General features: G+C 42.7%; 1 protein-coding gene across 2 annotated transcripts in view; it reads right to left on the bottom strand.

The window, feature by feature from the left end:
- CNTN6 (contactin 6) overlaps window positions 1–19011 on the bottom strand; it is a 125791-nt gene that overhangs the window by 5335 nt on the left and 101445 nt on the right. For both annotated transcript variants that reach the window (XM_014251500.2, XM_088061720.1), the window contains exons 12-20: window positions 12122–12249; window positions 9853–10028; window positions 9391–9508; window positions 8432–8590; window positions 8189–8338; window positions 4573–4643; window positions 2225–2459; window positions 1620–1735; window positions 250–436 (exon numbers count right to left, since the gene is read on the bottom strand). In XM_014251500.2, coding sequence (XP_014106975.2) covers window positions 250–436; window positions 1620–1735; window positions 2225–2459; window positions 4573–4643; window positions 8189–8338; window positions 8432–8590; window positions 9391–9508; window positions 9853–10028; window positions 12122–12249 — 1340 coding nt within the window. The remainder of the gene's footprint in view (window positions 1–249; window positions 437–1619; window positions 1736–2224; window positions 2460–4572; window positions 4644–8188; window positions 8339–8431; window positions 8591–9390; window positions 9509–9852; window positions 10029–12121; window positions 12250–19011) is intronic.

Genomic DNA, 19011 nt, shown 5'->3' with positions numbered 1-19011 from the left:
CTTCATTGACTCTGAAATCCCCTGAAAGCAAGGGGCCTGCCATTCCAAGGCAAACAGAAATCCTTCCCCGTGACTTAGGGCAAGAGGAAGTTTCTCAGTCACAGATTTTTTTGTCTGACTTATGAAGAAATTTGGCATTTAGATTTTTTTGCTATTGAAGCGTTTGGCAGCGATGGGTCGCGCTGAGCTGGCGTGTGCCTGTCCCAGCCGGGAATTTGGGACACTTGTTGTGCCAAATCCAATACTCACGGGATTTTTTGGTGGTGACATTCACCGGGGTGCTGGAGGGCCCCGTCCCCGCAGTGTTGTAGGCTCGGACTGTTGCAAAATACACCGTGTTAGCTCTCAGGCCCGTGATGTTTTTGGCTGTCACATTCCCACTGACTCTGACCTTCCCAGCTGTGCTTTCCTTGGGATCATCTATCCAATATAAAACCTAAAAAGCGAGAACAAAGAACAGGCAATTCATTGTGTTCCAGCAATTAGAGGCTTGGCTGGGAAGCAGACATGCTGACAAGGAAGATTTCGAGGAATACAGGATTTTTTTGTCCTCCAATCTAGCAGGATGTAAACCCAGACATGAATATTTATAGAGAAGCAATAACGTTTCAGAGACTGAATCCCAATTAAGGAACTAAATGAAATCCTTAAATTTACAGATGTCCAGAAGGAAACCTTTGATAAGGTAAGGAAGGATAAAAGCTTTGTTGGTTTTATGGTTGAACACAATGAAAGAAAACCTAAAGAGATTCAAAAGAACATTTGTCTCAATCATCTAAAAGGTTTTTAATTATTTTGTATCCTGGCTCTAGTTTTGATTCAGTGACCCCTATTTAGACCTGCTTTTTTTTTCAGTGAGTAATTGATTTAGGAAGGTTTGTGGACTGTACATGACTCTTATTACCTTCATTTATACATTGCAATGATAGGACAGAATTTAAAGTGGTTTTGACTTGTTTTCCTCTTATCTACAAATTAAAAAAAAAAAAAAAGGAAGTAGAAAACAGAAAAGAAATTGCTTCACTGTGCAAGTAAAATGAGAAGGAATGATACCTGACATTACTTAATCCTGAAATCAAAGAATCACTTAAGTTAGAAAATATCTTTAAGTTGAACCATTAACTCAGCAATGCCAAGGCCAGCACTAAACCATGTCCCCAAGGGCCACATGCACATGGCTTTTAAATCCCTGCAGGGATGGGAACTCCACCACTGCCCTCTTCAAACATTAGAGTTAATGGTTGGACCTGATGGTCTTAAAGGTCTTTTCCAGCCTAAATGATTTTATGACTCTAAGAGGAGGGAGAAGTTAAAATCCTTTCAATGCACCACAGCACAAGCTCTGGGTAGCACTGGAGGGCATTTATCCTGCCTTGTTCTGTCCCCAGATCTGAACACAAAAGGTCTGGGACAGAGCTGCAGTTCTGGGCTGTAAATCCTCCTGATTCTCTCAGGTGGGTTGTTGTTAACGAGAGTCAGGAGAACAGCTCCATGTTCTGTTGACTTGGAAGCAGCCGTTTGCTGACTGGGAGGAGGAACCAGAAGGCCAGAAGGATTCTGGACAGGAAAGGGACATCTTCAAGGTGTCAGAGCCCCTGACCTCATAGCCCAGCCCTCACCTCGTAGCCCAGCACCCTTCCCGTGTGCCGGTTCCAGGGGATGGGCAGCCAGGACACTTCCACCGCCGCCGCCGACACGCTCAGCGCCGAGGCGCCCGCCGGGGCCATCTGTGGCTCTGGGACAGGAAAACACAGCTGCTGGGACACGGGAGTGATCACAGACACTGAGCAAGGGGAGGGAGAGCCCCTGCTGTAACCACGAGCTTTACTCTCCACTTATGGTGGAATGGCAGCAAAACCTGTTTTCAGAATTGGTCATTCCCCATCTGCTGGAGCAGATTTTCAGAGATCAGCTCCACTGAGTGGTCTGAGGAACCAAATGCTCTGACAGCAACACCTTTGAGTGTCTCCCGGTTTTCCCAACACACTCAGCAGCAGCACCTTGGCGACAAATCAGTTGAAACAGGGCCTCTACTGAAAATCATGCTGAAATTTTGCTCCTTGCTATTTTTACTTCAGATTCCCATCCCCTGCCTCATGTCTGTTACAAATATCCAATGAGCAGGCTTGAGCAGGGTCCTTAAAAACCCTGTGAGATCTGCCTGATCATACCTGTGACCTATTGCTGCTGCACACCCTTTACTACTAAGAGTAACTTGTGTTACCATCCTCTCCTGAGTAGATGATGGAAATGGAGCTCAGGGTCCCTTCTCCTTCGTTGTTGTAGACACCAACTTTCACCTCGAAAGGAGAGAGGGGTGTGATGCTCTCATTCCTATAAATGTATTTGCTGGATTCCACCGAGGCCACCACAGCTTTGGTCCAGGTTGTTGAGCCCAGGGGACGGAACATGACGATGTAGCCAAAACCTTCCCCGTTTTGGAGTTCTTCTGACACTGGCTGCGGTGACAAGGCAGTCAATAAAGGTTTGCATGTATCCACAGTTTTAATTGAATCTTCATTCCCTGACTATATTTTAGTGGTATTGATTTAGCTGGCTGTGCCTTGGAGAAGATAATAATGTTTGCTCCATCCGTCAATGTAATATTGAAATAAAAATCAAAATAATAAATCTATTGGGGCAATTGATTTAGAAACAAAAGGTCTGATCAGCTCCATTAAAGTTGTCTCTTTCAGGCATGAAGTTTGCAAAATTAAAAGCATTTCACTCAGTACAAGCTGTAGCTTGTAGATTTTTTCTTTTCCCCAAAGGGGCATAGGAATGCTAATTTTAAATAAATGATTTTAAAGGAAAAAAAAAGAGTTGGGAAAGAACAAATGTATACAAAGAAATGTGTGTCAGTTGTATAATTGCCTGCCTCTGAGTACAGTACTGACGTGATTTTTTTCAGCAAGGAGAAAGCCTCAAGTGCATGAACATATTTAAGTTCTCAGAACAGAAATGTTCCTGCAAGTCAACATGGCAAAATTAATGTTTCTATTAATAAAATCTCATGTCAAAGTACGTATGAAAGGCTCAGACTGGAAAGGCAATTACAGCAGCACCGTGTCCAGCATGAAGTTTGGTTTTTCATGGGATAAAAATACTTCCACGTTCTCAAACCAAGAGGACATTTATGAAACAAAATCAGGATTAAATGGAGAAAGGAAGTGTTTCTCAGTAAAACATTTATTTCACAGGCTTGCATCAAAGAAAGGGGCATGGAAAATGGTGAAAAAACACAGAAAAAGGGTCAGGACCTGAGTCCTGGCTCCAACCTCTTCTCCTGCAAACTCTTGGGAGCACAAGCAGTGTGAGATGATAGGGGAAAATCTGGAAGCACTTCAGAAGATTTCAGGGCACTCATGTTATTTTTATCATAATATCCTTCTAATTCTAACAATAAAAACAATGATAATAAGCTTGCCCTGGCATTTATAACACGTCTTTCCTTCAGTGTTTTACAAACACCCAATATTCCCCTTTCCATCTCTTTTCCAGTCCTGAGAGAGTTAAATGTGAGGGATAATGGCTCACTGGGGATTTATAGGAGTTCAAGCTACTTTCTAGAGCATTTAATTTGTTTTTGAGGCTTCTGTGACCTCAGATTTAATCAAGACATTTAGTGAGTTCATCACAGAAAGCCGCTGAGTCGTGTTCAGTGTTGTTAGCTGGCCATAATTAGGATTTCTTCTGATTGTTTTTCAGGACACACTATGGAGTCCAACAGGATAATTTGATTGAGACCTCTCAGGTTGTTTTCCATTTTCATGTTCTTCTGCTCCCAAAGAGGAGAAAATGAAACAAAAGAGTGAAAGGTGCAGATGGAGGAAAACTTAGTTCAGGGAAAGTGGAATTTCACTCTGTTTGCAGCACGGGGTGGGGAGAACATCAGTGGTGCTATTTATCTAAGTGGGGTTTTTTTAAAATTTCTTTTGATCTGATTTTTCACTTTTTGACCAAGCAGCTGCCCCATCACTTCCCAGGCTTTGGCAGAGGCTGTCTGCCTTCATCCCAGTGCCTGTGGGAAGCTGCTGGGAGGCTGGAAAAGGAGGCACCTTCCCACAGCACTCACTTTCTACTCTCTGAAGTGACCTGCACTCACCCTTTGCAACTTGTCTGGCATTAACTGCTCTGAAAATGTGTATTCTTTGCTCTCACTGGAGTGCTGGAGAATTAAAGGGCTCATCTCCTTTAACGCATAATAGGATATGTCTTGTCAGCACAGCGTTCCAGAATGGAAAACATGTAAACAAAAGTAGGAAAAATGTAAATGCAGAAAATGGCCAAGCAGATTAGTGAGTTAAGCACCTCCTGTACAATGGAGATAAGAGGGTTATGCAGACTTTTAAACATCTTTACAACATGCCTCTTAAACTGTTTATTTTTATAAATTGTTCCCTATAACACAGAAAACTTGCTGTATATCTTACAGGCTGTTTGCTCTCCACATCCAGGGTGAAACCCAGGCTTTACCAAAGCTGGTGACCAAAATCCTTTGGATTTCAGCAGGGCTGTGATTTCACCACGGATTCTCCCCCGTTAGCTGAGGTTAATTGAGCTAAGAATTACCTCCCACGTGATGACCAGCTCGGAGCGGCTCCCTCCTCCTCCGCTGATGTTCGTAGGTGCCACCACAGGAACTGGAGAAGAAAAGGTGTTTATTGCAGCTGGTTCCCCAGGGCTCACTCCTGGGGCCAGGCCTGTTTAAGGACTTTATGGCTGATCTGGGGGATCGAAGGCACCCTCAGGAAGTTCACAGATGGCACCAGTTTGGGTGGGAGTGTGGATCTGCTGGAAGGCTCTGCAGAGGGATCTGGCCAGGCTGGATCTGTGGGGCCAGGGCTGTGAGGCTCAACAAGGGCAGGGTCCTGCTCTGGGGTCACAGCAGCCCCATGGAGCACTTCAAGATGGGGGAATAGTGGTTGGAAAGTGGCCCAGCAAAAAAGGACCTGGGGCTGCTGGTGACAGCAGCTGGTGATGAGGCCAGGTGTGCCCAGGTGGGCAGGAGGGCCAAGGTCACCTGGCCTGGATCAGCGATAGCGTGGCCACAGGACCAGGCAGAGATTGTCCCTCTGCTCTGGGCATGGCTGAGGCCACTCCTCGAGCGCTGTGTCCAGTTCTGGACAAGGCAGTGATCGGCCAAAGGTTGGACTCAATGATCCTGGAGGCCTTTCCAAGTGGGAAATCAGAGCATTTCATACCTCACCTGCAGCCATTCCACCTCTCAACAGGTGGAACGGGGATTGCACTGCACAGCAGCCCATTTGAAATGAACTGAAATGATGTTTACACATTTTCTAAGGCTGAAGTCATAGATGCATTTGATACACGAGTACCCTGGTTAAAAAAATTAATTAAAGAACTAGGAGCATCAAGTATCTGACATTATTATGCCTCATCAACTAATTGGCAAAATGATGTTCCATTCAGACTGTAGTTGCAACACTACTGATTTACTAATTATGCATTTGTTCAGTAAACATGTTGTTGGAGCAATATATTAATTTTTTTAATTGGTTGTATGCTTTTCGTAGCAAATTCAAAACTCACAATTTGCTTTTCTCTTCTCCAAGACTGTGAGTGTCTGAAAGTTGGTTGATCAGAGTTGGATTTCTCCAGAATTGCACAGGTGTGTGACACCAGAGGTAGAGGATTGAGATCAGGGAACTCTGTTGAGGCTGAAAGGGCTCATGGTGGAGAGGCAAACATCAGCATTTCCTGCCTCTTGCTTTTTATTTCTTCTCTAAGGTCCCTTCCAACCCAAACCATTCTGCGGTTCTATGATGTCATGCTTTTTTTCAGCTGCTGGAGAAGTATAAGAGAAGAGGAGATCCCTGGAATGGGCAGAGACAGGAACCCTCTACAGGACATTTGGTGGTGCCATCTCCAAACTCTCTCTTCAGAAAATTCAAGATTGTTTTGTCATTGTCCTCATTCTGCTCTCACTGCCTGAAAAGCTGATGTGTAGGGTGAGAAATAGGTGGGTTTACATCTCAGAAGCTTTTTTTTCAGATATTTTGGGCAAGTTTTTCCATATTTGCTTGTCCCTCCCATTTACAAATGCATTAACCCAGCTCCAGGCATGGCAATAAAAGCAACAGTGCTTAAAGTTCAGAGAAACTGATGTCAACCTATTATCATTTCCAGATTCTAATCCACGTATCAATATTTATCTGATTCCTTCCTCTAGAAATGGGAGGAATTTCAGGATCATTTTTTTGTGCAAGTGCAAACAGCCTGGGCTCTTCTGGAGGCTTTCACAGAGCTGCTCATTTTTGTCACCCACAGTCAATGTCTTTGGGCACATCAGAGGGAAATCATCTCAGACTGACAGGAATTGTGTGGAAACGGCAAAACAAACTTTCAGTCCTGGTGTTTCGCTGTTTCATGAACCAAGTGATGCTCAATTAGCTCATGTGTTAAATGTGTTTGGTACTTACTCCATTTGCATGGGGAAAATTTTGCGCTGTGGCTCAGCAGAGCCTCAACTGGGTCAGAGTTGAGAAACAGATGAAAATTTACAGCTGAGTGCACCAACAGAAGCTCAATTAATTCTCAGCTCCATTTTAATGAAATGAACACTGGCTCATTTGCATCCACAAATCTACTAATGCTCAAATTTCGGCTGGCAAAATAGTTATTACAACAGTGCAGCTCAAATTCACCCTTTCCTGGCCAAGTATTTGCTGTCCACACTGCCCTACTGATTTCAGTTTCCTATTCTGATTAAAAAATTAATTAAAGTTGATACTGTCCCACTGCACTGCAACATTTTGAGACAGAAGAATTTACAGCAGTAAAGGAGTTAAGCAGCTAAAACCTGAAGTGAGTCTTTCTGTCCCTTTTGTTAAACTTCAGACAGAGCTATGCTGTAAGGAAATAATCTTCCCTGTGTTATTGCCATGATAAATAACAATAATTTCATTGTTTCTTTCTCCTTGTAGCCCCAGTCTTATGAATCCCTCTAGTAAATAAATAAATAAAAGCTTTAAAAAGATGAAAGCTTTCACTGACTGTCTGGTTTTGAATATCCCACTTTACAAAGCCCCATGGTGGTAACAGCAACAAGAACCTTCTCAAGATTAATTTGGTCTTTGTGATCAGTCGTGTAATGGAGAATATTTATTTGAGATGCTTTGCTGGGAAATATAAAAAAAATCTGACCTCCTCTGGAAGGTGCTGGGGGTTGGAACTAGATGGTCTTTAAGGTCCCTACTGATCCAAACCATTCTGGGATTCTATCCCCAGAAACAAATGGATTCCACATTCTAAAAGGAATGTATTTTCTTCTGTATAATGTACAATACTGTATTTTGAGATCTGTCCTGAAATGCAGCTTGCCAAACGTCAGAGCTTGGCAAATGAGATAAACAGAGAAGAGAAAGTGGATTGTAAAAGCTGCTTCCATTTTACTGCTTTCCATCCTATAAAACACTGATTTTATAGGTGGGAGAGAGTTGATAAGCAGGGGGCTGGGAGGAAAATAAAACAAACCAAAGGCTTGAGCTGCAAATAAATTGTAGCAAACTGAGCAGGTCAAAGGACTGACAGTGTTGGTCACCCAGGAATGAGGCAGCTTCCCGTGAGGTTCCAGTTCCCAGAAGATAAAGGAGTAAAGGTCAGACAGACAGACAGAAAGGGTTCCACTCTGGAGTCACTAGAAGATGTTGGTTTCACTGGGCTTTGGATGCAGGCATTTATTTCCTCCAGTTGCCAAAGTTAAAATTACCCTGTTCCTCCTGATGCTCAGACATCAAACACCTCTGCAGCCAAGGGATATTCAGAGAGTGAAGTTATTATTTCATGTGCAAGTCCTTGAGTGGGGTAAAAACTTGGATTTAATTGGGAGAACAAAAATTGTTCTCCCCAGTTGCTTGAGCGAAAGGTTGGTCGGGACACATTAAAGGGAGGAACATAGGCTAACTCCAGCTTCTATCATGGAATTCCAGAATGGTTTGGGTTGGGAGGGACCTTAAAACCCTTTCAGTCCCACCCCTGCCATGGGCAGGGACACCTCCCACTGCCCCAGGGTGCTCCGAGTCCATCCAGTAACGCGTTCTTGTGGAACTCATTGGTTCCCCGCCTGTGGAATTGGGTAAATAACCCTGTAGGAAGGAGCGGCTCTGCTGCAGTGAAATTCCCACAGCTGAGAGCTGGAAAAACCTGGCAGAAAGCAGGGCCTTACCTGCTGCTTTGGTTCTCAGGAGAGCCGATGGCCTGCTCGGCTCCCCAATCCCAACGCTGTTGCTGGCAACCACCCGGAACTCGTACTCAACCCAGGGGCTTAAATCCACCACCGTGGCCTTGAGAGTCCTGCCATTAATGACCTCGGGAGCTGAAGGCAAACATGACACCACCAATGGATTTTTGAGGTAATTAATGGTACATAAAAAATAAAAAAATCCAAGGCAAGTCCCGAATTGCTCACCTGTGGCCACCGCCTGCCATCCCACCGAGAAGGGAGTCCTGGTCTGGACACTGTAGATCTGCACTGGGCTGTTGTTATCTACTCCAGGCTTCCAGGATAAGCCAGCAGTCGTGCTAGAAACATGTTCAACTTTAACATCTTCTGGTGGACCTGGGGGGCCTGACACGATCAGCATTTTAAGAGGAAGGTATTGGGAAGAGAAGATTCACCGCTGGAATGGGTTGGGCAGCTCTCACTTTCTCAAGTCAGAGGAATTATTCATGAAGCTGCACAATCCCTAAATGATGGCTCCATGCCTGGATTACATTTTTATGAGTCAGGAAAATTAATGTCTTGATGTTGCTAACGTGGAAACTACAAACAAAAGAATGATTTCTTTTTTGTGTCTGACAAAGAAAGGCACCCAATGTTGTCTTTTGTTGAACCATTGAACATTAGGAGAATTCTGACTGAATTTAATCAAAACTGAGTTCAGAAAGAATGCAGGATGGTGCACTACACAGATTTCTGATTTCTCTTAGGGCTTACAGATCTGCTCCCATTACAGCATTTCCTCACTGCTGGCTGTAAAAAGCTGAGTTAAGAAATATTATTTCATATTATCTCCAAATAGGGGAAAGGAATGAGGTATTTGGATTTTCCCAGCCTGCAGAGTGACCCAGAGATGCCTGAAGGAAATAACAACACTGCTGAGATTAGAGGATTTCCCTCTGATCTGTGTGGCCCATTTTTGGGCCAACATTTTTGCCAAAGAGACCAGGGCAGAACCGCAGGGGTTCCCCTGGCTTGGCTGAGCACCAGGATCATGCTGGCCACAATTTATGGCCCAAGAGTAAAAGAAAGAAAATATTTCACTGTTGAGACATGGAATTGACATCCTAGGAACCATTTAAACAACAGCTGATGTTAAGAATTCCTAATTCCTCTAGAAGATATGTGTGTCTCCCTTACAGACATACCTCTCACAATTATATCTGCTGCTGCAGATTGACTGTCTAAAGAAGTTTGCACCATGCACACATATTTTCCAGAATGATGCAGCTGAATATTTCTTATCATCAAATCACCAGCAGATTCCTGGAGAGATACCAAAAAAAAAAAAAAAAGTAAACTAATTACTCACAACATGCTTTCTGTACTGGGCATTTTAATAAATTGCTCAATATTAATAAAAATTCAGCTTTTAAATTAAAATATTCATAGCTATCATCAGTTTCTTTCATGGGGACATTTTTATTATGGCTTCACAAATAACTCAAGTGCCTTTATGAAATTTAGGGAAGAAAAATAAATGGTTGCAGCCTTTGTAAAGAAACAGTGATTTGCCAGGCACATGAACAGCGAGGGAGGAATTATGAGAAACATTCGTGTGGCATAAAGATTGTGGCAAAGAGTTTCATTAAGGAGTTTGGGAAACTCACTCTTCCAATCCTTTCAAAGTGATGGATTCCTCTGCTCAAATCAATTCTCTGGCCATTGAATGACCACCAGAACACCAGGTCCAGGGAGGGGTCGTGGGACACCTGGCAGGGCAGGACAATGCTCTCTCCAACTGTTGCGTCTGTGTCAGAGGGTGGAATGGTGATGACAGTCCTTTCTGAGGAGACAAAAAAAGTAGAGCTTTTTAATTAAAATGCTTATAAAAATAGAGGTTATTGAAGGAGGTTTGTACCATTTGGGAAATTATTTCAAATTGGCTCAAATGTTCTGTAATAAAGGGAATTCTCTCTAATATGGTGATGATTTTAGACCACTCCTATGGCAGCACCAGCCCCACGACCACGTTGTGTGCCTGAGAGTGAGCAGATGTGAGAGGAACACCCTAAATTAGTTTATATATTAGGAACACCCTAAATTATATTTAAATTATATAAATATATATTATAATATATTAATTATATTATATTTACTTCATAAAGCCCATAAGCGATAGTTATGATTTCAGTCAAAAGGTACAGACTTCTCCTAAGAACCTGCCCACGGTTCTTTGAACTTGAAGAATTCTCCTGGCCAAAGATTGCAGCAAAAGCAAAATTGCTGCTCATCTCCACTCACTTTAGACATTGACATCCTTAATCTCTATTAATGCCAGTGGTACTTTACTCCACAGCACTAGTCAAGTTATGGCTTCAAAGACTTTCCCAGGCAGGAAAATTATTTATTTGATCATTTTTAACCCATTACATGGAGACCCAAACTTGCAGCTCTTAGGAGGGGAAGTATCAGCTCACTGAAGGGGAAAGAAATGGGTTTATATGGCTTCACTTTTGTTGATATGACTGGCAGACAGATTAGAGATAACAACCACTTTGTTGTAAGCAATTCCCTTGAATAAAGCTTTTGTGCATGGAAGTGTTATAAAGTGGTGAGAATTTAGACACATGTAGAAAACGAGAGCAGAATCTCTTCAACAATATTAATATGATCTGAAAGTAATGTGAGAGGAGGAGGAGAAGGAAATGTGCACGAGGCTGGGTTAGTTCTCATCACAGCTGAACTCCAGAGTTTAAGTGATTCTTAAATAAGAGAATTCTGGAAAGGTTTGGGGTGGAAAGGATCTTAAATCCCATCCAGTGGCACCCCTGCCATGGCAGGGACACCTCCCTGTCCCAGGCTGCTCCAAGCCCCAAAGTCCAGCCAGGCCTTGGACACTGCTCTTATCGTAAATCTCCTTCATTATGGGTCTGAACCTTTTTATCTCCACCAAATAAATATTGAAAGCTGTCCTTTTAGAGGGCATGATGTGTGTTTTTTAGTAGTGATAACGAAAACTGAATTAATTTATTATGGTATTCCCATCCTCTCACACTTCTTGTTGTATCCTCCTCATCCTCACTAATGCAGAATGTTCACTTGGGTGATATTTTTTACTTCTTTTATGGGCTTGTCTTCAAAACTTCCACCTCAAATACTTTTAAAAGCTTCTTAAAAGCTCTTGGTTCTGCCTTATCCATCTATCTTGCTTAGCAACAGCAAAAATGCATTATATGGCAAATCCCATTCCAGAGGAGAAAAGAGGGGAGATGTGAGTGCTGGAGGTGCAATAAAGTCTTCTCCCACAAAGAATAAACAACTCAATGAGCAGCAATAAACTTAATTTGCACATTAGCTATGCTTTCCCAAGTTCTGACATTTCAGTTGAAAATAATGCTGAAGCAATGAGGCCTATAATTGAACAGCCCAAACTTCTCCAGAGGGGAAACAAAAACAAATGTTCCCTGCAAACAAGACCATTTTTATACCATGTTGTTACTCGGTGTTTTAATAAACTTCCTAAATGCCAAGCAAACTAAATTTTTTTGTTTCGTGTTTTAATGGGATTTTCCCATATTGCCACAATGTATGGGACACGTGAAAGGGACAGAACCTTAATGAAGTCAGAGCTGCTGGAAGGCTGAAGTTCTTGGTGTTTTCATTGCAGCACCACCTCAGCTCACACTTTGAGCTGTATCAGTGCTAATTGCTCTGTCAGAAGGTGAATATTCAAAAGATTTTTTGCCAGATGCAAAGTTAAGGAGGTAAGGAGGAGGTTGCACTGCAGGCTGCAACAACAATTCTGATACTACTGAAAACAAGGATATTAAAAAAAAAAAAAAAAAAAAAAAAAAGAGTTCCAAAATCAGAGAATCTTGGGTTGGAAGGGTCTTTAAAGCTCACCTCATTCCACAAAAGAAGGAAATACTGAAATACCTTTCACAATCAGGTTCCCTGAGTTTCTGGCCGTTCCAAACTGGTTTGTGGCTACACAAATGTAAACCCCGGCATCCGCCTTGGAGGTGTTGGAGATCCTGAGGCTGCCATCCTCCAGGAGCACCACCCTGGGGAAAAACAAACAAAATGGAATCCCACAGTCCCAGAATGGCTTGGGTTGGACGGGATCTTAAGGCTCATCCCACGCCCTGCCATGCCCAGGGACACCTTTCACCATCACAGGTTGTCCCAAGTCCCCTCCAAACTGGCCTTGGAAACTTCCAGAGATGGGGAATCCACAACTTTCCTGGGCAACAATGGAAAAATAGAAATAAAAAAGATTTCTGGCAGAGGAGCAGTAACAGAAATGCAGTGCGACTTTTAATATTTAAACATTTCCATTGTGATTTTTCTCTTCTACAGCAAGCTGAATATGTGTTAACCAATTTTCACCTCTGCTGCTTATTAATTTCTATATTAGAAATGTTTTATTGCCAAACCGGGGTTGATCATTCACTTTTCCTGGTGACTTTCTTACAGCAAAATCTGGAATCTCAAGAAAAAGTCAAAAGACTCAACTTGCTACATCCTTGTGTTATATTTTACCACGATTTTGTTGGTTTTTTTTACAAACTCAGTGTTCCTAAGCCAAGCTAAGGTTGAGTGTGAGCCCAGCTGCCCATGGAGCTCTGTCAGGATTATTAAAAGATATTATCAGGCTGGCTGAGGTGCTCAAATGCCACCTCACAGGCCAGGGAGCCAAATCAATTCCATCACTGTCTCAAAGGGCCCCCAAACCACCCTGGAGTCACTGGGTGGTTTATATCAGCTTGCAGAGTATGGGGGAAATTGCATTTAATGGTAATTTCAGGACCACTCCTGGGTTTTTTGGACAAAAATAATTTTTAAAATTAATTTTAATTTTAAATTTTAAATTTGTTCTTTTTTTTTTTTTTTTTCACGTTAACAAGATGCTTTGGGGTGTAAGTCAGGACAAGGATTGGATATTATTTCCTTGGATAAGCTGTCACTGTGCCTGGGTCCCTTCTGCTGTCACATACAAGGGCAGGACTTCAGGATTTTGGGGATTTTCTACAGAATCACACAGAACACGCATCTAAAAGTAGAGGATTTTCAAATCAAAGCTGAATTAGCAATGAACTTTAGCACAGAAAATATTATTCTGTAATATTTTTGGGTTTTTTCCCCCAGTTCTTCAACATCCACCTGCTGCACCTGGCAAATGTGGAACTTGAACAATTTTTTTTCTGAGTTTAGAAGAAATTTAGGACATGAAGGTCCTGGAAGTTTCATAAAAATGGGGTCAGGGTCCCATGTGCATCTCCTTTTGCTGCTAAGCTCAGTTCTCAATAGGCATCAGAGAACCTGCACCCAAATATCACATTTCCTTACAATCAAAAAAATTCAGTGTAAGCCACAACTCCACAGGAAACCAGGCTCCATTCACTCACAGCAGCACTGCATCATTTTTTACATCCCTCATTTAATTGACATTTAACTCTAATACAAGGCTCCTTTCATAAAATAGAAAATATCTAATTCATGCATCACAGCTTGGGTATTTAATATTTATTACTAACAACATAAGATTGGGTGATGTACTGAATTATTAAAGGAAATGAACAATCACAAGAGCAGAAGCTGGAGCTGGCAGCAGCATCAGAACCATTAAACACACAAAAAAAACCCATCACAGTGTGTTTCTGTTCCCCATTCTGGCATTTGTACATTTGTAACTGCCAGTGGAACACACGTCAGACCTTGTCCTGCTCCTGTCACACCCTCCCAGAATCTCAGCTGGGAAGGAGAAGCACTAAACGTGGATTCCTGGTGATCTTCTCACTTACATCCCCCTAATTCCATGTCTCCCACGCTCATCTGACCTTTCCCTGCACAAAGATCTGCTCCTGAGCAGGGCAGGGTGGATTTAGGGCCGGGACAAGCAGAGAGGTCCCTGTGCTGCTGTCACTGGGGTGTGCAGCTGAGAGGGGAAGGGATTTAGGCCTGAATGAAAAATCTTTGTTTCCTTGGCAATAATCACCAGGTACTGCAGCAGCTCTGGGTTTGCCACTGTGGTACAGTGAGGAAATAAGTTCAGCTTTAATAATCCATCATTTTGAGCTGGAGCAGAGGAAAATAGGAAGAAGCAAAGTCCACTCCTCAACACTGTGATGGATCAGCTGAATGATATTTTTTGGATAAGGAAGGATGAATGAAGTTGTGTCAGGGCAGGTTTAGGTTGGATTTTTGGGAAAGGATCTTCCCCAGGGGGTGCTGGCACTGCCCAGGCTCCCCAGGGAATGGGCACAGCCCTGAGGCTGCCAGAGCTCCAGGGATGCCCAGGCTGGGATTTGGGGTGTCTGGGCAGGGACAGGGGCTGGATCTTGGCACCTGGGGCAGTGTTTCTGATCCTTTTGGGTCCCTTCCAACTCAGGGTATTCCACGATTCTGTGATCCCATGAGCTGAGCTGGTGTCACTCCTGTGCATCAACACAGGAGCCTTGGGTCCTCTCCTCTGTATGGGGACACACCTCTTACTGTTCCAAAGGCAGCTTTGAATATGAAGAAACATTTCCAAGCGTTCCCCTTCTGCCTCTGCAATATTTTTTGCATTAATGGAGCGTTTCTTCCCATCAGCTTGCACCAACCACCAGAAAAACTGCTGGTGATAAAATAGGGGATGCAGTCGAGTGCCTGAGTAACACATGGTGCTCATCAAACAGTACCCAAAGAGATGCCAGTGTGGATCAGCAAATGTTCATAAATAATAACCTGAATAATAATTTATAACACAACACCTCAGTGTCTCTCTCTCCATCAAATATTGATGACCTGTTACTTTTACTGCAGTTGCACCTGAAAGCTCTTAGGTGCAAATTAAAATCCAGAAGTGGCATAAAGCAAAAAATAAATAAATAAATAAATAAAAAAGACAATCTCCATCCCCAAAAGCCTCAATGTAGGTAAATACACAGGAAAAAACAGTCTGCAAAATACAGAATGGCAAAGGGGAGAAGCTTTGAAAGCTCTGTCTTAGCCCCTGTGGATTCTGGTTGCAGCTATTTCACTGAAGTTTGGTCATGCCTCAGATTTTTCATCCCTATATTCTTCATGATGAATTGAGACCTTGATAATTCCCATCTCTCTCATTTAGCCACTAAGAGGGGTTTGTACCCACTCAAGAGCTGTCAGTGTCACGTTTGATCTGAAGAAATGCTGTTCTGAAACAATATTTCAGTGGCTGGGCAGGCTGAGGATGGAATGGCTCTTTCAATGGATCAAAACAGAGCTTAGCAGAGAGAAAATCTGCTAAATAAAAGCTCTTGAGTTGTTTGAAACAGGTCACACTACCTAACGACAATTAGAGCGAGCAGTAAATAAAACACTCAGGCAGAATTTGTGTAAGAGCACAAAGGAATTCCAGAGTAATTAGTTTAGTGGGGAAGGGAATTTAAAAAAAAAAAGATCGTTTGAAAAAGTGAGAAATTTCCAGCTGTCCTGAGCTCTGTGTCAGGAGAGGGATGGGTAGACAGAGCAGAGCAGAAAATCAGGATGATGCATTTCAAATGCCCTGTGAAACGCTGTCCCAGGTGCCAAGAGCAGCAGAGTTGCCCTAAACCCCCTCAGAGCCACGGCTTTGAGCCCTGGGTGGGTTCAGAGGGGCCGCACTTTGAACTCTCCCATTTCTCTCTCAAATCAGGGAGCTGTGATGCAGAAGGCGATGGGAATATTGCCTTCAATGGGCTTTGGATCAAGCTCTGACAAATGGTTTAAAAAGAAGCTGTGAAAGGCATGTCTCACCTGCTGAAAGGCTTGCTGGAAACCATTCCTTTTCACAACATTTGAGGCTGTGTGAAGGCTATAGATAATAATTCTTAGCAGCTGCATCACCAGACAAGGCAATTCCAAGTGCTGTGACGAGACAGAAAAGTTTAACTTGTCCAACACAATGCGAGGAGAATATTTTGTCTGCCAGGAGGACTGGACTTCTCTCAATAAGTAAATAAGTGCCTGCCAAAGGACCAAAAGCATGAGATCTGAAGCAGATCTGATAAATGCAATGCTGTGAAAGAGGCAGGGGACGGAAGAACTCAGGACCCAGCTGTTCATAAAGCCCTGAGTAAGCAAGGGATTGCTTAAGCACAGGCCTAACTCTAGGCTGGCATCTCTGATTTACAAAATGCTTAAATCCTGATCAGAGTCCTGCTGCCTCCTGTGCCCCTGCCTGGTGCAACCTCTGGGTGAGCAGCTCAATTAAACCAAGCTGATGTGAGCAAAAGAAGAGATGAAAATCTAGTTCTGACTATTCATGCAAAGCTCCTGCACACCAGGGCAAATTTGGAATATACAGAAATATTATAATGAAGAAATTTAGAATCCTAGAATGGGTTGGCTTGCAAAGGACCTTAAAGATCATCCAGTTCCAGGGGCAGGGACACCTTCCACTGCCCCAGGGTGCTCCAAACCCCCTCCAGCCTGGCCTTGGGCACTTCCAGGGATCCAGGGTCAACCACAGCTGCATTTTGTCACCAGCAATGTAAAATATTTCTTCTTCCTTCTCAATCTAACCTGGCCCTCTTTCACTTTAAACCCATCAGATATAAATATTGAAATTCCCCTCTGAGTGACTCCATCAGGAGATGAGATGAGCACCATGTGCAGGAAGGGAAAACAAACAGAGTCCCCGGGATCTGCTGGAGTCAGAGCTCCGTGTGATGTTCAAAAAGAAGAGTTTGCAAAGTTTGTCCAGAAGCCACGGGGCTGTGGGGAAGAAGTGAGAGCTCATTAAAATTGTCACACATACTTTTTAAGTAAAGAACTTGAGAAATCAAGCTGGGATGATAGGTACGGCTTTTAATTAACCAGGCCAAACAAACCATCTCCGAACGTGTTGTCTCGTGTGAACAAAAGATTGTTGATGGCTATTTGCTTTGATCTTAAGAGCATGAAAGAATAATATGTATTTAACAAGGCTGGTAGAAGAAATGAAATCTGAGAAAAGAAAGAGGTGTCAAGTCATTAGATTTAAAAGTGCAGCAGGGGTAGCTTTGTGCACTGCTGCATTGTTCAGCCAGTCTGTTTTTGGGAGAGGGGGGATGTTAATTCATGGATATGAAATGCATGGATTCGAACAGCAAAGGGCTTTGAAATCCCCGTCAAAATCTTGAGCTGGATAGGTGTAAAACTGGGTGAATTCTGCAGGTTTCAGCCCTGCCAGAAGGGCAGCTCTCCCTTCGAGGGTGTAATTCTCTTCCAAATAAAGTAACCCTGATACTTTGTAAAGATTCCCTCTTGTCTCCTGTCTGACTCTAACATCTGACACCTCCCAGCGTTGTTGAGGCCTCATCACGGCGCTGTGCTGATAAAAAGGGAGGAATCTGGATCTGATGAAATCAGAGGCAAAGTAATTTTTATTATCTGAGAAATCCGATTTGAAACCGTGTCTGCTCATCCTCCCTTTGCTGCTCAGGAGCAAACCCCCTCTTTATTTCCAGGCTGTGCAAAGATATATTGTTTATAAATTTCTCCAGACATGCTGCCAGACACAGAGACAATATCTGACTCCTCTAATTTTACCAAGATTGAGGAGCAGGAGAGGCTGCATTAAAAACTACAAAGGGAAGCGAGAGAGGGGCAGAAAGATGAGCACAGCTCCCAGGTGACTCGGAATTAGCAGTGATTTATGCAGGAGGAAATGTGAGTAAAGTTTGGCTGAGTGAATGACTTGTCCCTGCTGCTGACAGCCCTGGTATTTTTGAAAAGGTCCCACTGAATCCCATCTGAGATCTGACTGTCTGTATCATATGTTAATGAACTTTGTACCTGTTTATTCTATTCTGAGCATAATTTGTATGCTAATAGTGTTGCCATTTAATAAACTGTGCTTAAAAGATTTTTTCCTTATCTGCATGCTGATATAAATGAGCTTCAGGGTTGACTGACAATTAACTGGAAATCAAATAAATGCCATTATAATCTTTTAACTATTTGGATCAAAACAAAATTACACAATTCAGTTGAGTGGTCTTATTAAAATATTGTAGAAAATAATATTATTAGAAATTATAAAACATGACACTAGAACTCTTCCATCCTATTTCTTAAAATTCTTCCCTCTTCCTAAAAATAGAATTATTTTTGCATAAAATCCCTGCAATTGGGACCACAAATATTTATTTATGTAAATATATACAGCCGTCTGAACTGAGCTATACTCCATCATACAGATTCCAGAGAAAACACAGGATTTTCAGGAGCTGCTACTGCCTTTAACACAAAACAGCAAAAATTATTTTGCCCTGGCTGTAATGCACTCAAGGATTAAATGTGAGGCAGATGTTCCTCTGTGATGGCCAAAGAAAAAAGGGACAAAAAACACCCCGTGCCCAAATGTCTTGTAGTGATACATCCCAGAACTGGCAGCCAGGGAATACTGGGCAACAGCACCTCTGTGTGTATGGGAAAGAAAAGCAGAAAAGGAACAGAATTGCCAAATAAAACCTCTGCCAATTTATTCATCTTCCAAGTTCTGCTCGTTTTGTGAAATCTTTGTAACTCCACTACATCAGACAAAAGCTCTTCCAGCACAGGATGGGATGTCCACACTGCCACTATTCTAATCCCACCATTAATCATCATTTTTATGATCCAGACACTATCAGGAGCTCTGACTCAGCCCTTCACACAACTAAATTCACTCCAGATGTAAAACTAAGCCCTTAATATGGGATTTAAGTGGAATTTAAACACTACAGAAGGCCCTGAATTGCCCTCTGAGTGTTTCATTCACTTGCAGGAAGCTGCTTCCCTCTCTGCTTGTCAGAACACATTTTAGAAGCACAAGAACAACAAAACCTGTGGGTAACCTT

The sequence above is a fragment of the Pseudopodoces humilis genome, chromosome 13 (genome assembly GCF_049639895.1).
Source record: "Pseudopodoces humilis isolate 2021_Gansu_Grassland_sample_001 chromosome 13, ASM4963989v1, whole genome shotgun sequence".
NCBI classification, from domain to species: Eukaryota; Metazoa; Chordata; class Aves; order Passeriformes; family Paridae; genus Pseudopodoces; species Pseudopodoces humilis.
This window is presented reverse-complemented; position numbering and strand designations above follow the sequence as displayed.